The sequence below is a fragment of the Acomys minous genome (genome assembly GCF_964271855.1).
Source record: "Acomys minous genome assembly, chromosome: 8".
Lineage (NCBI taxonomy): Eukaryota > Metazoa > Chordata > Mammalia > Rodentia > Muridae > Acomys > Acomys minous.
The window spans coordinates 6,878,503-6,893,823 of NC_140489.1; the positions used below are offsets into that span (position 1 = coordinate 6,878,503).

Genomic DNA, 15,321 nt, shown 5'->3' on the forward strand with positions numbered 1-15,321 from the left:
GCGGGACTAGATGGGGCGGATCAGACTAGTCTCCTAAGCGCCACTGAAATGCAAGGGCGCATCCTAGTGGGCATTCGTGGAAAAGCAAGTGAGGGAAGGACGCTCCCACTGTGAGAAGGGGGTTGCAGTCCCAGATCCTGGGTTCACTGAGAAGTCACATAAATCCCTAGAACCTCGTGTGGTAGACTACCCTCATTCTCTTTCTGGGCCACCAACTAGAGGCAAGTCAGGATGGTCAAAGCCCTTGCCCTGTGGACATAGCAGGAAATGGCCACAGCTGAGCCTGGTCAGACTGGGGTCGGCCCGCACCCTTAATCTCTCATGGCTTTCTCAGCACAGACCTAGGCTGCCTTCCACTTCAGGTCCCACCCGGTTCTCACCAGGTCCACATGCTTTTCTGCCCAAGACCTTTCTGGTCACCTGGTCCCCCAGGCCTTAGCCCATGTCTCCTGCTTCTTCTCAAATTGGACCTCCCAGGGCCTGGAGCTGTGTCCCGGCATCTCAGGTATATACCTCAGCTCTGTATGCTTCAGAGCGGTGTTTTCAACTGCTCCCATCTGTCCATTGTCTGGACCCCTTTCCCAAGATACCTTCTCACCTTTGCCCGGTGCAGCCCCTCCCTGCCTCCCACACATCTCAGTGTCGGCACTGATGCCTAAGTCAGCCTCCCCACTTCAATGCTGAGCCCAGGGGTACAAGGGAACATCTATGAAGAGACAAAGGGACGCTGTCTTGGGTTCATACCCCCCCCCCACACACACACACACGACACTGGGCTTCTGCAATCCTCAAACCAAACCATTTATTGACCGCAAATGTCTCTGTAGCTGTGAACCACGTGCGGAGTAGGTAGGGAGTGACGTGGGGACCAGCAGAGGGCTCCTCGCAGGGGTGCCATCACCCTGGGAATGCTGTGAGCTCAAGGCCGTCACCGGCAAGCAGAGCATAAATAATACTGGTGGGCAGGTGTGGGTAACAGGGATATCATAAGACAGCCACCTTGGAGAGTTATCAGGAGCACAGAGACACCGGGACGGAGAGGACATAGGACACGCGGGGTTATGGAGACACAAAGTGGGTAGTGGGCAACAAAGGACATGCCAAGGTGACACACACAAAAAAAACTAAGGATGCTATTCTGGGCTTCCCCCTCCATCACTTATGACCTAGGCTTGCAGGCAAGGCTCCACAGAGTCTCACAGGACTCTGAGGACAGCATCTGCAGATCTAAGGCTGAACGGTGCCTTCCGGGTCCTTGTCATAGATATAGCTGCCCACAGCGCCGGTGTTCACTCCTGTGGAGAAAAGTGGCTGAGTGGGAGTGAACAGGGATCAGGGGAAGGGACAAGGCCCTTGTGTCCGCTACCCACTATACTTACCCTTGGGTCCAAAGAGTATTCCATAGCAAGGCTTGTGGCAGTAGGGCTGGCCATCGTGCTGTGGGCAACGAATTGACAGCACTGAGTACAGACCCCTCCCCTTCCTTCACTCCCTCACAAACGAGACTCCAGGTCTGCTCCCGGAGAGCTCTTAGGCTTCCAAGGTCATATGCAGGACCACTCACTCTGACAGAAATAGCAGAGCTCCAAGGAGTATCTGCAGAATCCGGAATCCTTACTCTAGCACTCTTTTCTCCCCGTCCCCTCAAGCCCTGTTTGACCCCTGCACCCCTTACCTCAGCATGCCCGCCTGGGGTCAGTGTCTTGGAGCAGCGCTCACAGCGCAGGCAGGGCCGGTGCCAGTCCTTGCCCAGGGAGGTCACCTTCTCAGCTGGGAGGGAGGGAGAATGGTGATGGTGCTAACCCCAGACCCGAGGCAGGGTCCCCCTGAGTCTGGGGACTGGGCAGTCACTTACCAAAGTATACTCTCTTGTTGCATCGAGGACACATGTTGGGTTCCCCAGTGAACGTGGTGACACTAGAGGCTGGAGAGGTGACATTAGGTCAGGGTGGACCATGGCTAGCCTTACCAACAACCCCGCCCAGAGCCGGTCCCACCTTTGCTGGGACCCTTGGGGGGTCCACTGGTCTTCCGCTCCTCAGTTCGCACCACAGGGACCTCAATGGGGCCAGTGACCTGAGGAGCCTCGGTCGGAGGCTTCTCATAGATGTAGGAACCAGCGCCCCCTATATTCACGCCTGTAGGTGGCAGGCATGTCAGCAGGAGGGTAATGGTGGGAGGCCTTGACCCCACCCATCTCTCACACAGAGCTCCCCCCCACACCCCAAGATGCTACACAGCTCACAGGGTAGGAGGGGACACAGAGAAGGAGAAGTGGGGGAGGAAAGAGCAGGAGGAGCTTCCCTGTCCCCCCCCCCATCCCCCCCTACAGCAAGCACAGGAGCTGTCCCAGGTCTCAGGCCTGCCTGGGACCCTTTACCTTTGGGTCCAAACAGTGTAGCATAACAGGGCTTGTGGCAGAAGGGCTTCCCATCATGCTCAGCGTGGCCGCCGGGGGTCAGTGTCTTGTTGCAGCGCTCACACTTGAGACAGAACTTGTGCCAGTCCTTGCCCAGGGAGCTCACCTTCTCGGCTGTAGGTGGTAGGAGGCGGTGGTCAAGGTTGCATGCCTGTTCCAGAAGCTTCCAAGCCCAAAGCCCTCCATTTCACACCACCTGGCAGGCATCAAGCCCCACTCCCACCCCACCCACGGAGGCTTCAAGATGAGGCTACTGTTTACAGAGACTCCTTCAAGCCATCCTGTGGCCCTTTGCTCCTTGCTCATCCTAAGTAGTCCTAGCCCGGGCCATGCACTTGGCTTAACCCCTCAGTGTCTGCCGACTGCACCCGTTCGTTCTGGCTCCTTCCTCAACATACATGCCTCACCCTCATAGTGCCTCTCCTCACACCTGTCCCTCCCGCCTCCCACAGAGCCTAATGAACCCAAGCAGCGCCCACCGCTGAGGGAACGCCGGTCCTGCTTGCCACAGGACCACCAGGCGGGATGATCCCTATTTGGTTTCCTTATCCGAAGCCCTGAGATCTGCCTCCAGCTGCCAGTTTGGCGCCAAAGGTTTGTGACCAGCAGCTGAGGGCTGCGGGCTCCAGCCCCAACCCCCAATCCCAGGGCAACGACTGCTGAACCACATCCCAATGGACGGAAGCCTGGGCCTCCCCAAGGGAGTAAGGCAGGAAAAGGGTGGAGAAGTGGGCAGGAAGAAGGGCCTGAGCTGAGAGCGGAGCTGGAATTCCAGAGGGAAGGGGCCAGGCCAGAGTGGCGGGGGAGGCGGGAGGGCTGTTTTGCTTGCTGGGCTCTGGACTCTACACCAAGGACAGCAGAAACAGCTAGCTCTCCAGCCTTCCTTTCTCAAGAGTGGCCCAGTAGTCCCTTTAGGAGCCAAGCCTCCTCTGGACAACCTTGGCAAACATCAAGGAGCACAGCCTACTCTGAAGCACCCCTCAACCCCCCCCCCCAGAAGTGCTGCTGCTGGGCAGAGAGCCTGACTCCTTCATGAGGCCAAGTCTGGCTCCCTGCAGCCCTAGCTTGCTGAGCATGGCCAGGAAGGACAGGCGGTCTCCAGAAGCCCCAGACCCTAGTCCGGGACAGTATTGCTTAATTCCGTTTGCGATGATGCTAAGTAAGACACAGGTGAGGCAGAGCCCTGCCAGGTCCAAGAACAGGCAGGAGCTACCTGGATGGAAAGCAGGCTTGGCTCCCATGCCTACCTGGCATTCTCTCTCAGGACAGTGATAAGGAGGTTGTTGGGATGGCCATCAGTGGCTGTGGCAGCTGCAGCTCACAGCTGCCAAAACCACTCTGTTCTGGCCAGCTCTGGGATCTGGGCCATGTGGGGGCAGGGTGCTGACCCTCAGACCCACTGGTTGGGTCGATGGCCCCATTACTGACCAAAATTGGGAATGCACCATCGATTGGGTCTAATAGCTTGGAAGGGAATGGTCTGCCTCCCTGGCTGTGTATTCTAGAGCGGGATCAAGACTCACAGCACCCTGAGGTCGCTTTGGCACAGCCCAGGTGGGTGGAAGGAGCCGTATTCTGGACCCCTTACCTCCCCACAGGACAGAAGCCAACAGACTCTGAGGAGCCTTTGTTTTCTGCTGAGAGCCAGAGGCGCCCAAGCAGGCAGAGTACTTTTTCCGGGTGGCCTGTTGGCCAAGGCCCCAGAGAGTCCAAAGCTGGCCTGGTCTGGAGCAGGGTCATGCAGAATGGCCCGGGGGAGGGTGGGGGGGAACAACCCCACTCTGGGGGACTTGTCCATAGGAAAAGAACTGAAATCAGGCAATCTGTGCCCTCCAGGAGGCAACAGGAAACCCCTGGCTTCAGGCTACCCAGAACAACTCCAAGCTAAATCCGGCCCCTCCTCTCTGAGAACAAACAAAAGTGGCCTCTCCTCTCCTCCCCGCAGCTGAAGAAGCCCACTGATCTGGGCATTGCCTACTGTTTTGGGACGACCACAGAAGCGACCCTGTCTTTTGAGGCCCTCTGTCTTCCCCTATTCTGGCCCTGAGACTATCTTTTAGTGGGCGACTACACAGCTAGCTACTCCTGCAAAGTTGCTCAGCCAGAAGCATAGCCCCGGGGGGCGGGGGTTAGAATTCAGGAACTAGGGGGATGCTTAATAAAGGTGACTGCCTTCAGGCGCCACCTTAGCAGGAACCAATCCTACATACCACAGCCTCCTTCACTGATAACCTTGACCTCTAAGAGGACAGGGTCCTAGTCACTCAGTTTACTCTCAAGCTAATGGAGACCTAGGTGTCACCGGTGCCCCACCCCGGGTGAAACTGTGAAGGCAAGTAGCCAAGAAAGGGAGCAAGCTGGGGCACGTAAGAGGCGGAGGCCAAGGTCGCCCCCGCTTGGACTGAATCCGGAATCCCAGCGGATCCCAAACCTGGTCCAGCGGCCTGGGCAGAGGTCGGAGTGAGATCTGGGGTCAACTCACTACTCTGGGTTACACTACTGGGCCCATGCGCAGGCTGGGAGGCAGCCACAGGGTGAGGCGGAGATGCCTCAGGGGATCTCACCGGACCAGTTCCAGGCGTGCGACCTTATTGGATCCCGCCCCGAACAGTGCCCGCTTAAGAAAGGCGATAAGCCGAACGTGCGGGTGGCTAGGAGGGCGCTCGCAGTCCGGGCAGATCAGGTCTCTGCCTACAGACCGCTTCCGAACCCACCCGACGCCACCCGCCCCTCCAGGATCCCAAGTGGCCTCCCTCGCCGGGCGCAGCCCCATCTTCGAGCCTCTGGACGCACCCGCGTGGGTAGCGTGGCGAGCTCAGCTACGGGTCGCGCATCCCAAGATTGTGGCTACGCACCCCGATCCGTCTACACTATGGGGTGTGGCTCTGTGCCTGAGGCCTTGAGGAGAAAACAGACGGCGGGTGGATACTCACCGAAGTACACCGTCTTGTCACATTTGGGACACTTGGAAGCCATGGTCGGTGAGCTCGGTCCGTCCGCACCCTCCACCCGCGCCGATCTCTGCGCCGCCGCCCGCGCCTGCCCCGCCCATACCCGGGCGTCGATTGGCTCCGCGACTTGGGCGGGGCCTCGGGAGCCGGCCCCCAGGACGCCAGCAGCTGGGCTCGCTGCAGGCGGGGCGCACCTGCCAGGGTCCGAGGGGCGCGACTTCGTGCCCCCTACCCCGGAGTGAGATGGCGTCTATTGGGATTGCCTGAGGTTTCCATAGAAACATTGTGGCCTCTACCTGGAAAGCGGACTTGGGATCCCCAGCTTTAGGCCCCGACGCCCGGCCTACTTGTGGTAGAAAGGGGCGCGAGAAGCCCACGGGACGCCCACTCCTGCCGCCCGGCGCCGCCTCCCTTTGTTGGCTCGTTTCTATAGCAACGGCCTCTCAGCACAGAAGCACGAAGCGTCGGATTCCGGGCGGGGCACCGCGGTCCTGTCTGTGGTGCTGAAGGAGGGGCAGGCGGGGCTCACTTGTAAGCACCACCACTTCCAAAAACAGCCGAAGAAACCGCTGGAATGAGTGGGGGCGGGGCGGAGACAGCCTTGGTAGACTCGGAAGGGGCCGCAGGTGCACTTGCTCTCTAACGGTCCTCCCCATTTCTGTCCTTAGAGAAATGGGGTACCTGCGAGTTTCCTGAGCATCAAGTGTTGTGGGCTAACACCTCCATCTGTGAGCATTCCAAACCCATGGCTGCTGCCGGTCTCTCATGCCAGGGTCTCTCTGATTCCCAGAATTCTGGCCCCATTGCATTTTGAAGGTGGCAGAGCCAGAAATCCTGCCAGCCAGATCCTGTCTCCCATGTTGCTTGTCCTCAGGAACAGACCCTTCCTGTTTCTCCTTCCCATTAGAGGCTTGCTAGGTCCCTCCTATTTCCTAACTCAATCCTGGAACTTAGGACAATGTGGACCAAAGAGGGGTCCCACGGACTCACAGCGTCTTTCACTGAGCCTCTCTTGACCCAACTTGGGCCTTGCATCTGGGAAACAAACACCCTACATGTCCCAAACCCTGATGATTCAACCCAGTATGGGCAGCTGACTCCAGAGACCCGCCTCCCACTCTGTCCTCACTGCTGTGCTGGACATCCACATTTCAGTCCAGCCCAAGGACTGGGAGCCAAGTGGTCCCAGGTGCCAGGCATGTTGGAGGTGGCCCCTCTCCCTTCCTTGCACACATATCCTGCAGAAACTGCCATTTCCATGGTGACAACAGCCCAGAAACATGCACCACCCCCTCCAAGCCTGACTGACCAGCCTGACCAGCTCCCCCTGGGCACCTCTGGACAGATGCCAGCCAAGGTGAGAGGCAGGCAGGTAAGGCCTCCCCAGCGCCTTCCTGGACAGGGTCCTTTCACTCACAGCCAGATTTCTGTTCAGACTGGATTCGTAGGTGCCCTGACTCTATTGCTGTGTCCACACCAGCTCCCCATCTTAGGAGTTCTGGGAACCCTAAGTACCAGCCTGCCTGACCACTCCACCTCTAATATTTGCAGTGAAAGGCAGGGCTGACTGGGCTGGGCACAGGCAGTCTTCTGAAAAGGCCTCAAGGGTGCCCAGCCTTTTGAAAGAGTGGAGAGGAGTAGGGCCCCTCCGAGGGGTAGCAGCAGCAGAACGGCATGCAGTACTGGCCAGATGCCCGGGGTGAGAAGGGGCTGGAGAGGGTGGGGCAGAGAGCCTAATTACTGCTGCTGTCCTACCTACTCTGCTGTGGTCCCTGGGCAGTGATGGAGGGCTATGGGGTTGTTCTGGGCCTGGCAGGAAGGCACAGGGGACAATGACAAAACAGTGGCCCTGGCCTCCACAGCTAAGGCTGTGGAGGGCAAAAGGAGAGCATAGCTCAGCTCAGGCAGGCAGAGGTTTCCACAGCGCCTTTTTGGACAGGGTCCCTTCCTTCATAGGCAGGCTCTGCTTAGGCTGGATTCCTATGTGCCCTGACTCCCATGCCAATCACCCCCTACTGTGCCCTCCTCCTCCTCCTCCTCCTCCTCCTCCTCCGCCTCGCAGTATGAAAGATGGCAGGGTGTGGAGCAAGTCAGCAGATCTCTTCTCTAGGGCCCCAATAATAAAAACCTTGCAATTCTGTTTTCATGTGTCATGTCATCCAGGGCAGAGTCACAGATCTACTGTAGGAAAACCCATGGCTGGGCTGGGTGAAAGTGAGGTCCTAGGCATGGCATGAAGGCTCTCAACTATGACCAGGGCAGGCATGCAGGCTGATTCATGTCCGCACCAGTCCCTTGGGTCACGACTGACTGACCATCACAGAATGGCCCCTTTTATTTTCTTCATCAAAAAGGTATCAGAGTAGAGCAGAGTTACCTTCCTGGGCCCATAAGCCATCAGCCTGTGTGTACTTGCCACTCTTAACCTTGGCTGTGATCTCCAAGCAGTCGAAGGTGGACATGTAGTCCAATACTTGGCCTTGTTTCTATAGTGGGCACTGGAGCTAAGGCAGTGAGGCAAGTCAAGGCTAACAGGACAACCCTGGGGACTGTCTTCTTAGAGGGGCCCTCTTGCCCTTGGTTTTCTGTCTTGGCCAGGACCTACCCAGTAATGTCAGTACCCAGCCTGACTCGTGGAAAGGACAGTGTTTGGGGAAAGAACTTCTGCCTGAGCAGAGTTAAGCAAACTAGGGCAGAAGGGGCTTCATCTGCACCTCGCTTGAGCTGACAGCCATGCTGCCTGCAGACTCCTAGGAGCCCTTGAAGACCTGGGTGTCCTAAAGCAGTGGAGGACAAAGTGGAGAGACCAGCAGTAACTGGGAGGAGCCCAATGCCCCTAGGAAGATGGGTAGGGTAAATGTCACAGGCCTGTCCCAGACACCTGGCCTGTCACCCTGATAAGCCCCGTCACAGGCTCAGGGAAGCTAAGATACCCCTTATCTATACCCAAAGTGGAAGCATAAGTGATTTCTATTTTAATCCCCTGCCTGAGATTTCCACACACCACAGGCGCCCCAGCAGGGTGGAAGCCAAAACCCCCACTGTTCCCACAAAGGGTCTGGTTGACCCTTTTCTTGGCCAGCTGAGGCCACAGCCTGCGGGATGATGGTCTGCAGAGCCAGGCCTCCTCCCTTCAGTGGCTGGCCAGGCCTGCACCTGTCTCTAGGCTTGCAAGGATAGGCACAGGCAGAGATAGGATTTCTGAGCAGAAATATGAGCAAATTCTTGAAGAAGAAAAAAAAAAGAAAGAAAGAAAGAAAGAAAGCACACCTGTTAGGGCAGCACAGCCAGCCTGACAGCTGGGGCAGGGCTCTGCTGGGTACAGGAGGTAGATAGGCCCTGGACCTTGAGCTCATGAACCAAGCAACCCCAGGTAACCCTGGGAGGAAAAGGTGGTAAGGGTCTCAGGCAAAGTCAGCTCGGGCTTGTGAGACAGTTTTAGCACAACTTCATCTAACATGGAAGTCGTCTGTGGCCAGTCCCTCCTGCCCCTCTTGGAAGGCTGCAGTTACAGCCTGAGTGACCGCAGCAGAGCTGAGCAGCGTCTGCCTGCCCTGCGGCTGCTGGCCATGGGTCTGACGAGGGAGGTACTCCAGGTGTTGGAGCAGGTTGAGTTCAAGGCCCTAAACCAGGTGAGGAACTGGGAACAAAAGACACAGAAGGGCTTGCTGGGGTTTTCCTTTTTATGACATTTTTTTTCTTTGTTTTTGTTTAATAAGAAAATTACTTGAAAAGACAAGGGACCAACCCTGCCAGGCAGCTTGGCCGCTGCTGGCCGCACCAATCCTAACATTCCAGGTGTAAGTTACAGAGCTCAAGTTCATCTACAAAAAAAGTAATAAAAATAAAATTTAAAATGGCACCTTCAACAGAACACAACAAAACCTTAGAGCCCACCCCGGGCGAGAAGGCCCGCAGCACAGGGCCCAGGGCGTTCCTCATCTCTGCTCCAGCCAAAAAGTAAACACAAAGCTAAAAAAGACTCCTCGGTGTCTTGGAATAAGTTAGACCACACTTCTTCCCCCGCATGTCCACCAGAGGAGCAGTTTCTCTGCATGTGAGGGCGGGAGTTGGGGCACTACGGAAACAGAGGGTGGGGTGGGCAGCAGTCTGGTGGGGGAAGGGAGGCCACTTGGCCTCTGCAGGCCTCACTGGATACTCTGGGGCTGATGGAGGGCCCAGGCAGGCCACAGTGTGGGCGACCGCCTAGTCCTCAATAACAATAGGCTCATCGTTGACTGGTGCAGGTGGGGGTGGCCGCAGCGGCAGGGCCTGGCTCTGGCGCAGGGCAATAGGCTTGTAGGGCCGGCGGGCAGCACGCTTGGTTTCTGAGGATGAGAGCAGCTTGCGGATTTTCCTGTGGGAAGAGGTGAGCCAATGAAAAGCAGAAGGTGGCAGCTGAAGACCCCCATCCCATCTCAGGAAAGGCTCCAACCTGGTCTCCTCGGTGGCCATGTAAAACACATCATCTGGGGCATCGATCCAGTTCATTCTCCGCCGCTTGACTGGAGGCAGGGAGCCACCACGGATTAGGCGCACTTTGGTGGGGTAGGACTTCCCGTTGAGCAGGAGGTTCCGACTTGGTCCCTGTGGTGAACAAGAGGTATGAAGACAGGGAGACAGTGCCTTGACCTTACCTTACAATCTCCAAGGCAAGCGGCTTTCTAGTCAGCCAGGCCTTAAGGTTCCCTAGGCAACCCACCCAGCCTAGGGAGGGAGGCCCTGGAGGGGTGCTGAGGCTTGAATGCACTGGGCCGAGGCTCCCAGATGCTGCTAGCCATGGCTCCTGGTTGGAGAATGGGGGCTACCAGAGCCCCTCCCCCAGCAACTGGAGGAAGGTGTGCCAAATCTCTAGTTACCCGTTCTTACCATGTGCCTGGTCTGTCCATGGTTTGCCAGACCTGATGAAAAAGAACACAGAGTGAGGCCAGAGCGGGGGTGGGGGGCAGAGGGCAGGGCATGTTCAGCACCCACACTACCTGCCAATGTCTCCAAGCCCAGGCCATGCGGGTGGAGGTGGAGATGTACCATCTGAGGCCACCCTGTGCAGCCAAAGCCCACACCCAGCCTATAAGGTGTTCTCAGCTAGCCCGGGTGGTCTGTTGGCTCTGCCAAGCCTGAGGGCCACCTATATCCTGGCCAGCAGATGAGGCAGTTTGGCAGTTTGGGCTCCAGGTAAGAGACAGAGCCAAGACCGGTGAAGCCTAGTGTACACCAAGCAACAGCCTGAAGGGCTGTATGTACATCATCACTCCTATCTCTTCTTGGAGCAGCCACTGCCTGCCGGTTGCTCACACGCTAAAAGCAGATGCCAGGTGAGAAAAACATGTCGGACGACAACACTCATGCTTGTAGGCTGAGGGCCAAAGAAACTGAGAGGTCACTAGGATGAGGCTGAGAGGTAAAATCTAGGCTGTCACTGACCCCAGCAGGAGTGGGATGACAGCCTCCCTGGTCTGCTGGCATGTATAAACATGTGTGTCAAACAGGTCTCTGCATGGCCTGGCCCCAAGCAGGGGACAAGACAGGACTCCTCTACCGTGCCTGGCTAGTGCCACTGGACCCCACTGCAATCTCTCAATCACCAAACACTTCTCATCAGAGATTTCCTGCTTAATTTTGTTTTGTTTTGTTTTGAGACAGGGTTTCTGTGTAGCCTTGGCTGTTCTGGATTCACTTTGTAGACCAGGCTGGCCTTGAACTCACAGCAATCCACCTGCCTCTGCCTCCCAAGTGCTGGGATTAAAGGTGTGCACCACCACACCCGGCTCCCCGCTTAATATTTTAAGACAGGGCTATAACGTGCATTCCAAACCTGGAACGCAAGATCTTATCTTCAGTCTCCCAGTGCGGGGATCCCAGCCTGGACGGCCTCACCTCCTCTACCTGTCATCTGCCCCTACTCCAGAATCCTGGACCCAGCCTCCCTAGCAGCTCATTTAGCTCTCAGAGGCCCCAACTTCCTGGTCTGCAGCCCCCTAGGCAGGGACAGCTACTAGAGCCCCCAACCCTATGCCCACACAAAGTGCTATCACAGGAGCTACTTACCCAGGTAAGTGCCTGCCAGAGTGATGAGGTGGCAGAGAGAGAAGATACACACTAGAGTTAGGAGTGAGCCGCATGCACATGGCAGCTAAGCTGAAGGGCAGAGCAGCAGGCAGTATGGGGCAGGGGTTAGTGAGTTAAGAATCTAGGGTGCCAGGGACCAGAGCCTTGCCCAGAGTTCCCATCTGCTCCGCATATGCAAGGGCCAGGCCTGAGGCCTACCACAGCACCACTATAAGGTTGAGGCTGTTTCCAAGCAGCCAACCCGTGGTTGCTAGACTAGTTCCAGTACTGAGACCTGGTTTTACAATTTCAGGACAGCCACCTCTCTTGTGGCTAGATGCTCTGCCCTGGGAGCTGCCCAGACCACTCACAGGGCCAGTGAGTTCCCATTATAGCTTGGTAGGGTACCCACTGCAGGACACACCACAGGTCTGCATGGGAGGCTTTGAAAAACTCAGTGGAAGTGAATAGCTCTTTATAGAAACCAGAAGCAAAGTCAGGGAAGGCCATGCCTGGGCCCCTGGACTGAGGTGTAGATAACACGGCCAGTCCCACAGCCACACAAAAGGGATATACCTGCTTGTATACCTGACAGTTGGCAACCTTCCAAAGCAACCTTGGGGGGGGGGGTAGTCCTGAGGGAATAAGGTACAATTGGATGGCTTCTGCCCACTGCTATATCCTGGGCTCTTGTCCTGACAGCTGGGGTGGGCCTGAACAGGCTCATGCTGGCTAGCTGGTATCTCTCGGCTACCCCCAGCCTTAAACACTGCCCCCCACATTGACATCCAAACTTGGTGCTGTCCCTCACACCCAGAGTAGGCTTGTGCCCCACAGCCCTTGCCCCATCAGCAGAGTCTGAGCTCATCCTCAGCAGATATGAAGGCCATATGTAAGCCCAGCCACCAACCCATTCCTACTGTCCCACCAGGCAGGGCACACAAAAATTGCAGGTAGCACTAGCAGCCCTACAAGCAAGGCTGAAGGCATGCGAGCAGTCACAGCGCGACAGCAGTGGGGGCACCAGGGCCCTCGTGCAAGGACAGTCCACCCATGGCTCAGGCCAAGGGAGGGGGCCCAAGGGGTAATGGGCTTGCTACCAAGGTCTACCCAAGAAGTACGGGCTGGCCTGGGTCTGTGTGGACTGCCCCTGGACGTGCCCTGAACCGCCCAGTCTGCTAGCAGACAGCACACACAGGCATCACGACAGGACTCGGCCACAGCACCCCACCAGCGGCCGCCCCAGGCCTTACCCCTACTGGGCATCAAGAGGCGCTTCTTCATGTTGCCTGGCAGTGCCCAGGAACAGGAGAGAGAGGGAGAGAAAACACCATCAACTAAGACAGCCAGTTGAACAGGAGTCACATGGAGCTCCAGGGTTAGCCACGGCCCTCAGTGGGCCTGACCTCCTCATAGGCCAGCCCTGCAGCTCCCAGCAGACCTGGCCTGGCCTCCTCGCAGGGCCAGTGCTTTAGCTCAGACTCACCGTCTACCCCATTGTGCTGCTCATAGCTCCTCTTGCCCAGGATAGTGGGAGAGCCATTGTTGATGACAGGGGCTGACTTGGCAGGGGTCAGACTGCTGAGCACACTGGATGAACTCTTCACAGGGTCAGGCTTAGGGGGGCGGGGATGGGTCTCTGTGGGAACAGAAGAGGCAAGGGTGTGACTTAGAAGGTTCAATGTAGTACTAAAACCTTCCCAACCTAAAGCCCCATTGACAAGGCTGGAAGGAAGCAGTCGCTGTGCTAGGAGTTCACTGAAGCCAGGGCTACCCAGGGTATCTTCAGGAGGGATGACAGCCAAGTAGAGCTGAGCCCATTGCCTTGGACAAGAGAGCTGCTAAGTGTAAGAGTTTACAAGATGCAGACACAGTCCATAACATCAAACAGCCTCTACATCCAGGCCACCAGGGCTGATGGCAGAAGACTGGCTACTGGCCAGACACCGAGCAGCCTGGCTGGCCTTAGCTCAGCCCGCCCCACAGAAGGTGGGTCCTGGCAATGACCACAGCCTCCCATGGAACAAGGGTAGGGTGGAGGGCAGGGCTGGCCCTGGGGGCCAGGTTCCAAGACAGGGAGTAAAGCCAGACACTTGTGTCTGCAATGAGCACACTTTGTTTATGGTTCTGGAGTGTCCTTTCGAGAAGGCCTGCTGCCTCCGTGCGGAGGACTGACGCAAGCACACTCACATCCTGCAAACAAGTGAGCCCAAGTATCTGGCTCAACCCTCAAGATGTGCCATTTTAAAGTGGCTAGCAGGGATTGACAGTCCCAAAGCAAACAAGCAAGGAACTATCCCTACAAGGCTGCTGGCCAGATAAGCACCTTGGCCACCAAGGGTTCACAGAAGCCTGCAATTTTGTCTTACAGTTGGGGAGAGGCCTCCTTGTAGGCAGCAGGTGTCCACCCTGCCCTGGGGACTTGTTGGTTGGGTTATACCTGGCATAAACTCTAGTCAGAAGTCAGGATTTGGGAGGCAGAGGCAGGAGGATCTCTGTGAGTTCAAGGCCAGTGTGGTCTACATAGTGAATCCAGGACAGGGCTATGTAGAGAGATCTTATATCAAACAAAAACCATCGTCAGGACATATAGACTCAGAGTGCCAGGGAGGTTAGAACCAAACCGTCTGGACTGGGGACCTGGAGGGACAGGAAGCAGTGCAGCCCTCGGTGGGTGCTCCTGAGCCTGGCACAGTGTTCCTAGAGGAGGTGCTAGCATCATAGTTAGAACGCTATGTTCCAGCCTTCCAGCTTACCCAAATACCGGAGCACGGCTTCCAGGGGCTTCCGCACTACCTGCTTCAGCACCAGTGGGCTCTGGGAAGCCTCGGGCAGCCGTGCTGTGCCTGTAGGAAGACAAGGGAGGGTGAAGAGCTATGTTCCCCAAGAGCCAGGGCCCTCACCGTTACCCGAACCTGGACACTCCGCCTGAGTGTGGCTCCTGCTGGGCCCAAGAAAGTGCATATGGGATGACTCACATTCAGCCTTGATTGCTGCACTGTTGATGGGCATGTAGGGGTGGCGTGCGGCATGCCATGGCCGTAGGATCTCACGGCACAAGCGCCGGGCAATGCGTGTCAACTTGGTAGTATGCAGGTAGAAGGCCTGCCTTGTCTTCATGGCAAATTTGGGGCTCCCACTGCTCCGAGCTGGGATGCCATGGGGACTCTGTGGAATGGGGAACATCGCCCCAACACAGCACTGTGACTGGAGGCCAAAGACCTGGGGCCTACATGCAGCAGGTGGCAAGTATGGTTTTGTCCCGCTTACCATGTTATTGCGGTTTGGTCCCGGCCTCTCTCCATCTAACCGGGTTGGCATTTTCAAGCCACCATATTTCTTCCAATATGTCCAACAAGATGCGCAGAGGCGACACTGCATGTTAGGGGGACCCCAAGAATACCACTGGTAAGACTGTGTGGCTACGGACAACAAAGTTGGAAATAGACGGATTCTTAAGCAGAACCAACGGTGTAGAGAGCATCCCAGTGTCCCCACCACCACCACAGCCATCCCACCCCCTGACGCAGGGCCGAAGTAGGTCCATCCACCTCATATTCCTGAGGAACTCTTCCACACTACCCCCCACTACAGCCCCATTATGGTGAGTCATTCCAGGTCTGGGCACAGGGGCCTTCAGAGGCCCCATGAGTACCACAGCCATGCAGTAGCATTCCCGTGGCCCCTGCTGCCCAGGGTGGGTGCCAGGTACAGCACTTACTGTAACAGCTCTCGCAGGCCCGGCCGGCCCCGGGGCTCTGGCCTGGTGTCCCTGTGCCATTCACTACACTGGCCTTGACACTGTTGACGCTGATCTGGTTTGGATTTGGCTTGTTACTGATGGAGGAGAAGGATCAGTCACAGGTGCCCTGGGCTGTCTGTACCCCAGCAGACATCCCGGTA

At 56.9% G+C, this 15,321-nt stretch overlaps 2 protein-coding genes across 7 annotated transcripts in view; both read right to left on the reverse strand.

The window, feature by feature from the left end:
* Positions 1 to 785: 785 nt before the first annotated feature.
* On the reverse strand, positions 786 to 5,512 carry LOC311603907 (cysteine-rich protein 2). Its single transcript, XM_084793178.1, has 7 exons — positions 5,353 to 5,512; positions 2,381 to 2,533; positions 1,998 to 2,138; positions 1,856 to 1,924; positions 1,676 to 1,770; positions 1,380 to 1,437; positions 786 to 1,295 (listed from the first exon to the last, which is right to left on the reverse strand). The coding sequence occupies exons 1-7, from the start codon at positions 5,393 to 5,395 to the stop codon at positions 1,228 to 1,230; spliced, it is 627 nt and encodes a 208-aa protein (XP_084649304.1). The 5' UTR covers positions 5,396 to 5,512; the 3' UTR covers positions 786 to 1,227.
* Positions 5,513 to 9,039: 3,527 nt separating this feature from the next.
* Positions 9,040 to 15,321, reverse strand: part of MTA1 (metastasis associated 1) — a 40,067-nt gene continuing 33,785 nt past the window's right edge. For 2 of the 6 annotated variants that reach the window (XM_084793307.1, XM_084793305.1), the window contains 9 exons: positions 15,140 to 15,255; positions 14,689 to 14,840; positions 14,397 to 14,586; positions 14,175 to 14,264; positions 12,905 to 13,057; positions 12,672 to 12,707; positions 10,240 to 10,271; positions 9,806 to 9,957; positions 9,040 to 9,727 (listed from right to left, as the gene is read on the reverse strand). In XM_084793307.1, coding sequence (XP_084649433.1) covers positions 9,577 to 9,727; positions 9,806 to 9,957; positions 10,240 to 10,271; positions 12,672 to 12,707; positions 12,905 to 13,057; positions 14,175 to 14,264; positions 14,397 to 14,586; positions 14,689 to 14,840; positions 15,140 to 15,255 — 1,072 coding nt within the window. In that variant the 3' untranslated portion in view covers positions 9,040 to 9,576. Of the gene's footprint in view, positions 9,728 to 9,805; positions 9,958 to 10,239; positions 10,272 to 10,291; positions 11,431 to 12,671; positions 12,708 to 12,904; positions 13,058 to 14,174; positions 14,265 to 14,396; positions 14,587 to 14,688; positions 14,841 to 15,139; positions 15,256 to 15,321 lie in introns of those variants that run through there. The other 4 variants (XM_084793308.1, XM_084793306.1, XM_084793309.1 and 1 more) reach the window with 3 other exon arrangements.

Bases quoted from the DNA above. Each gene is read 5' to 3' on its own strand.
- LOC311603907 (XM_084793178.1), bottom strand. From the start codon at position 5,395: ATGGCTTCCAAGTGTCCCAAATGTGACAAGACGGTGTACTTCG. The intron at 1,771-1,855 runs GTAAGTGACTGC...CCTCCCTCCCAG, and splicing joins CAACAAGAGAGTATACTTTG to CTGAGAAGGTGACCTCCCTG. The intron at 1,438-1,675 runs GTAAGGGGTGCA...CGTTGCCCACAG, and splicing joins CCCCAGGCGGGCATGCTGAG to CACGATGGCCAGCCCTACTG.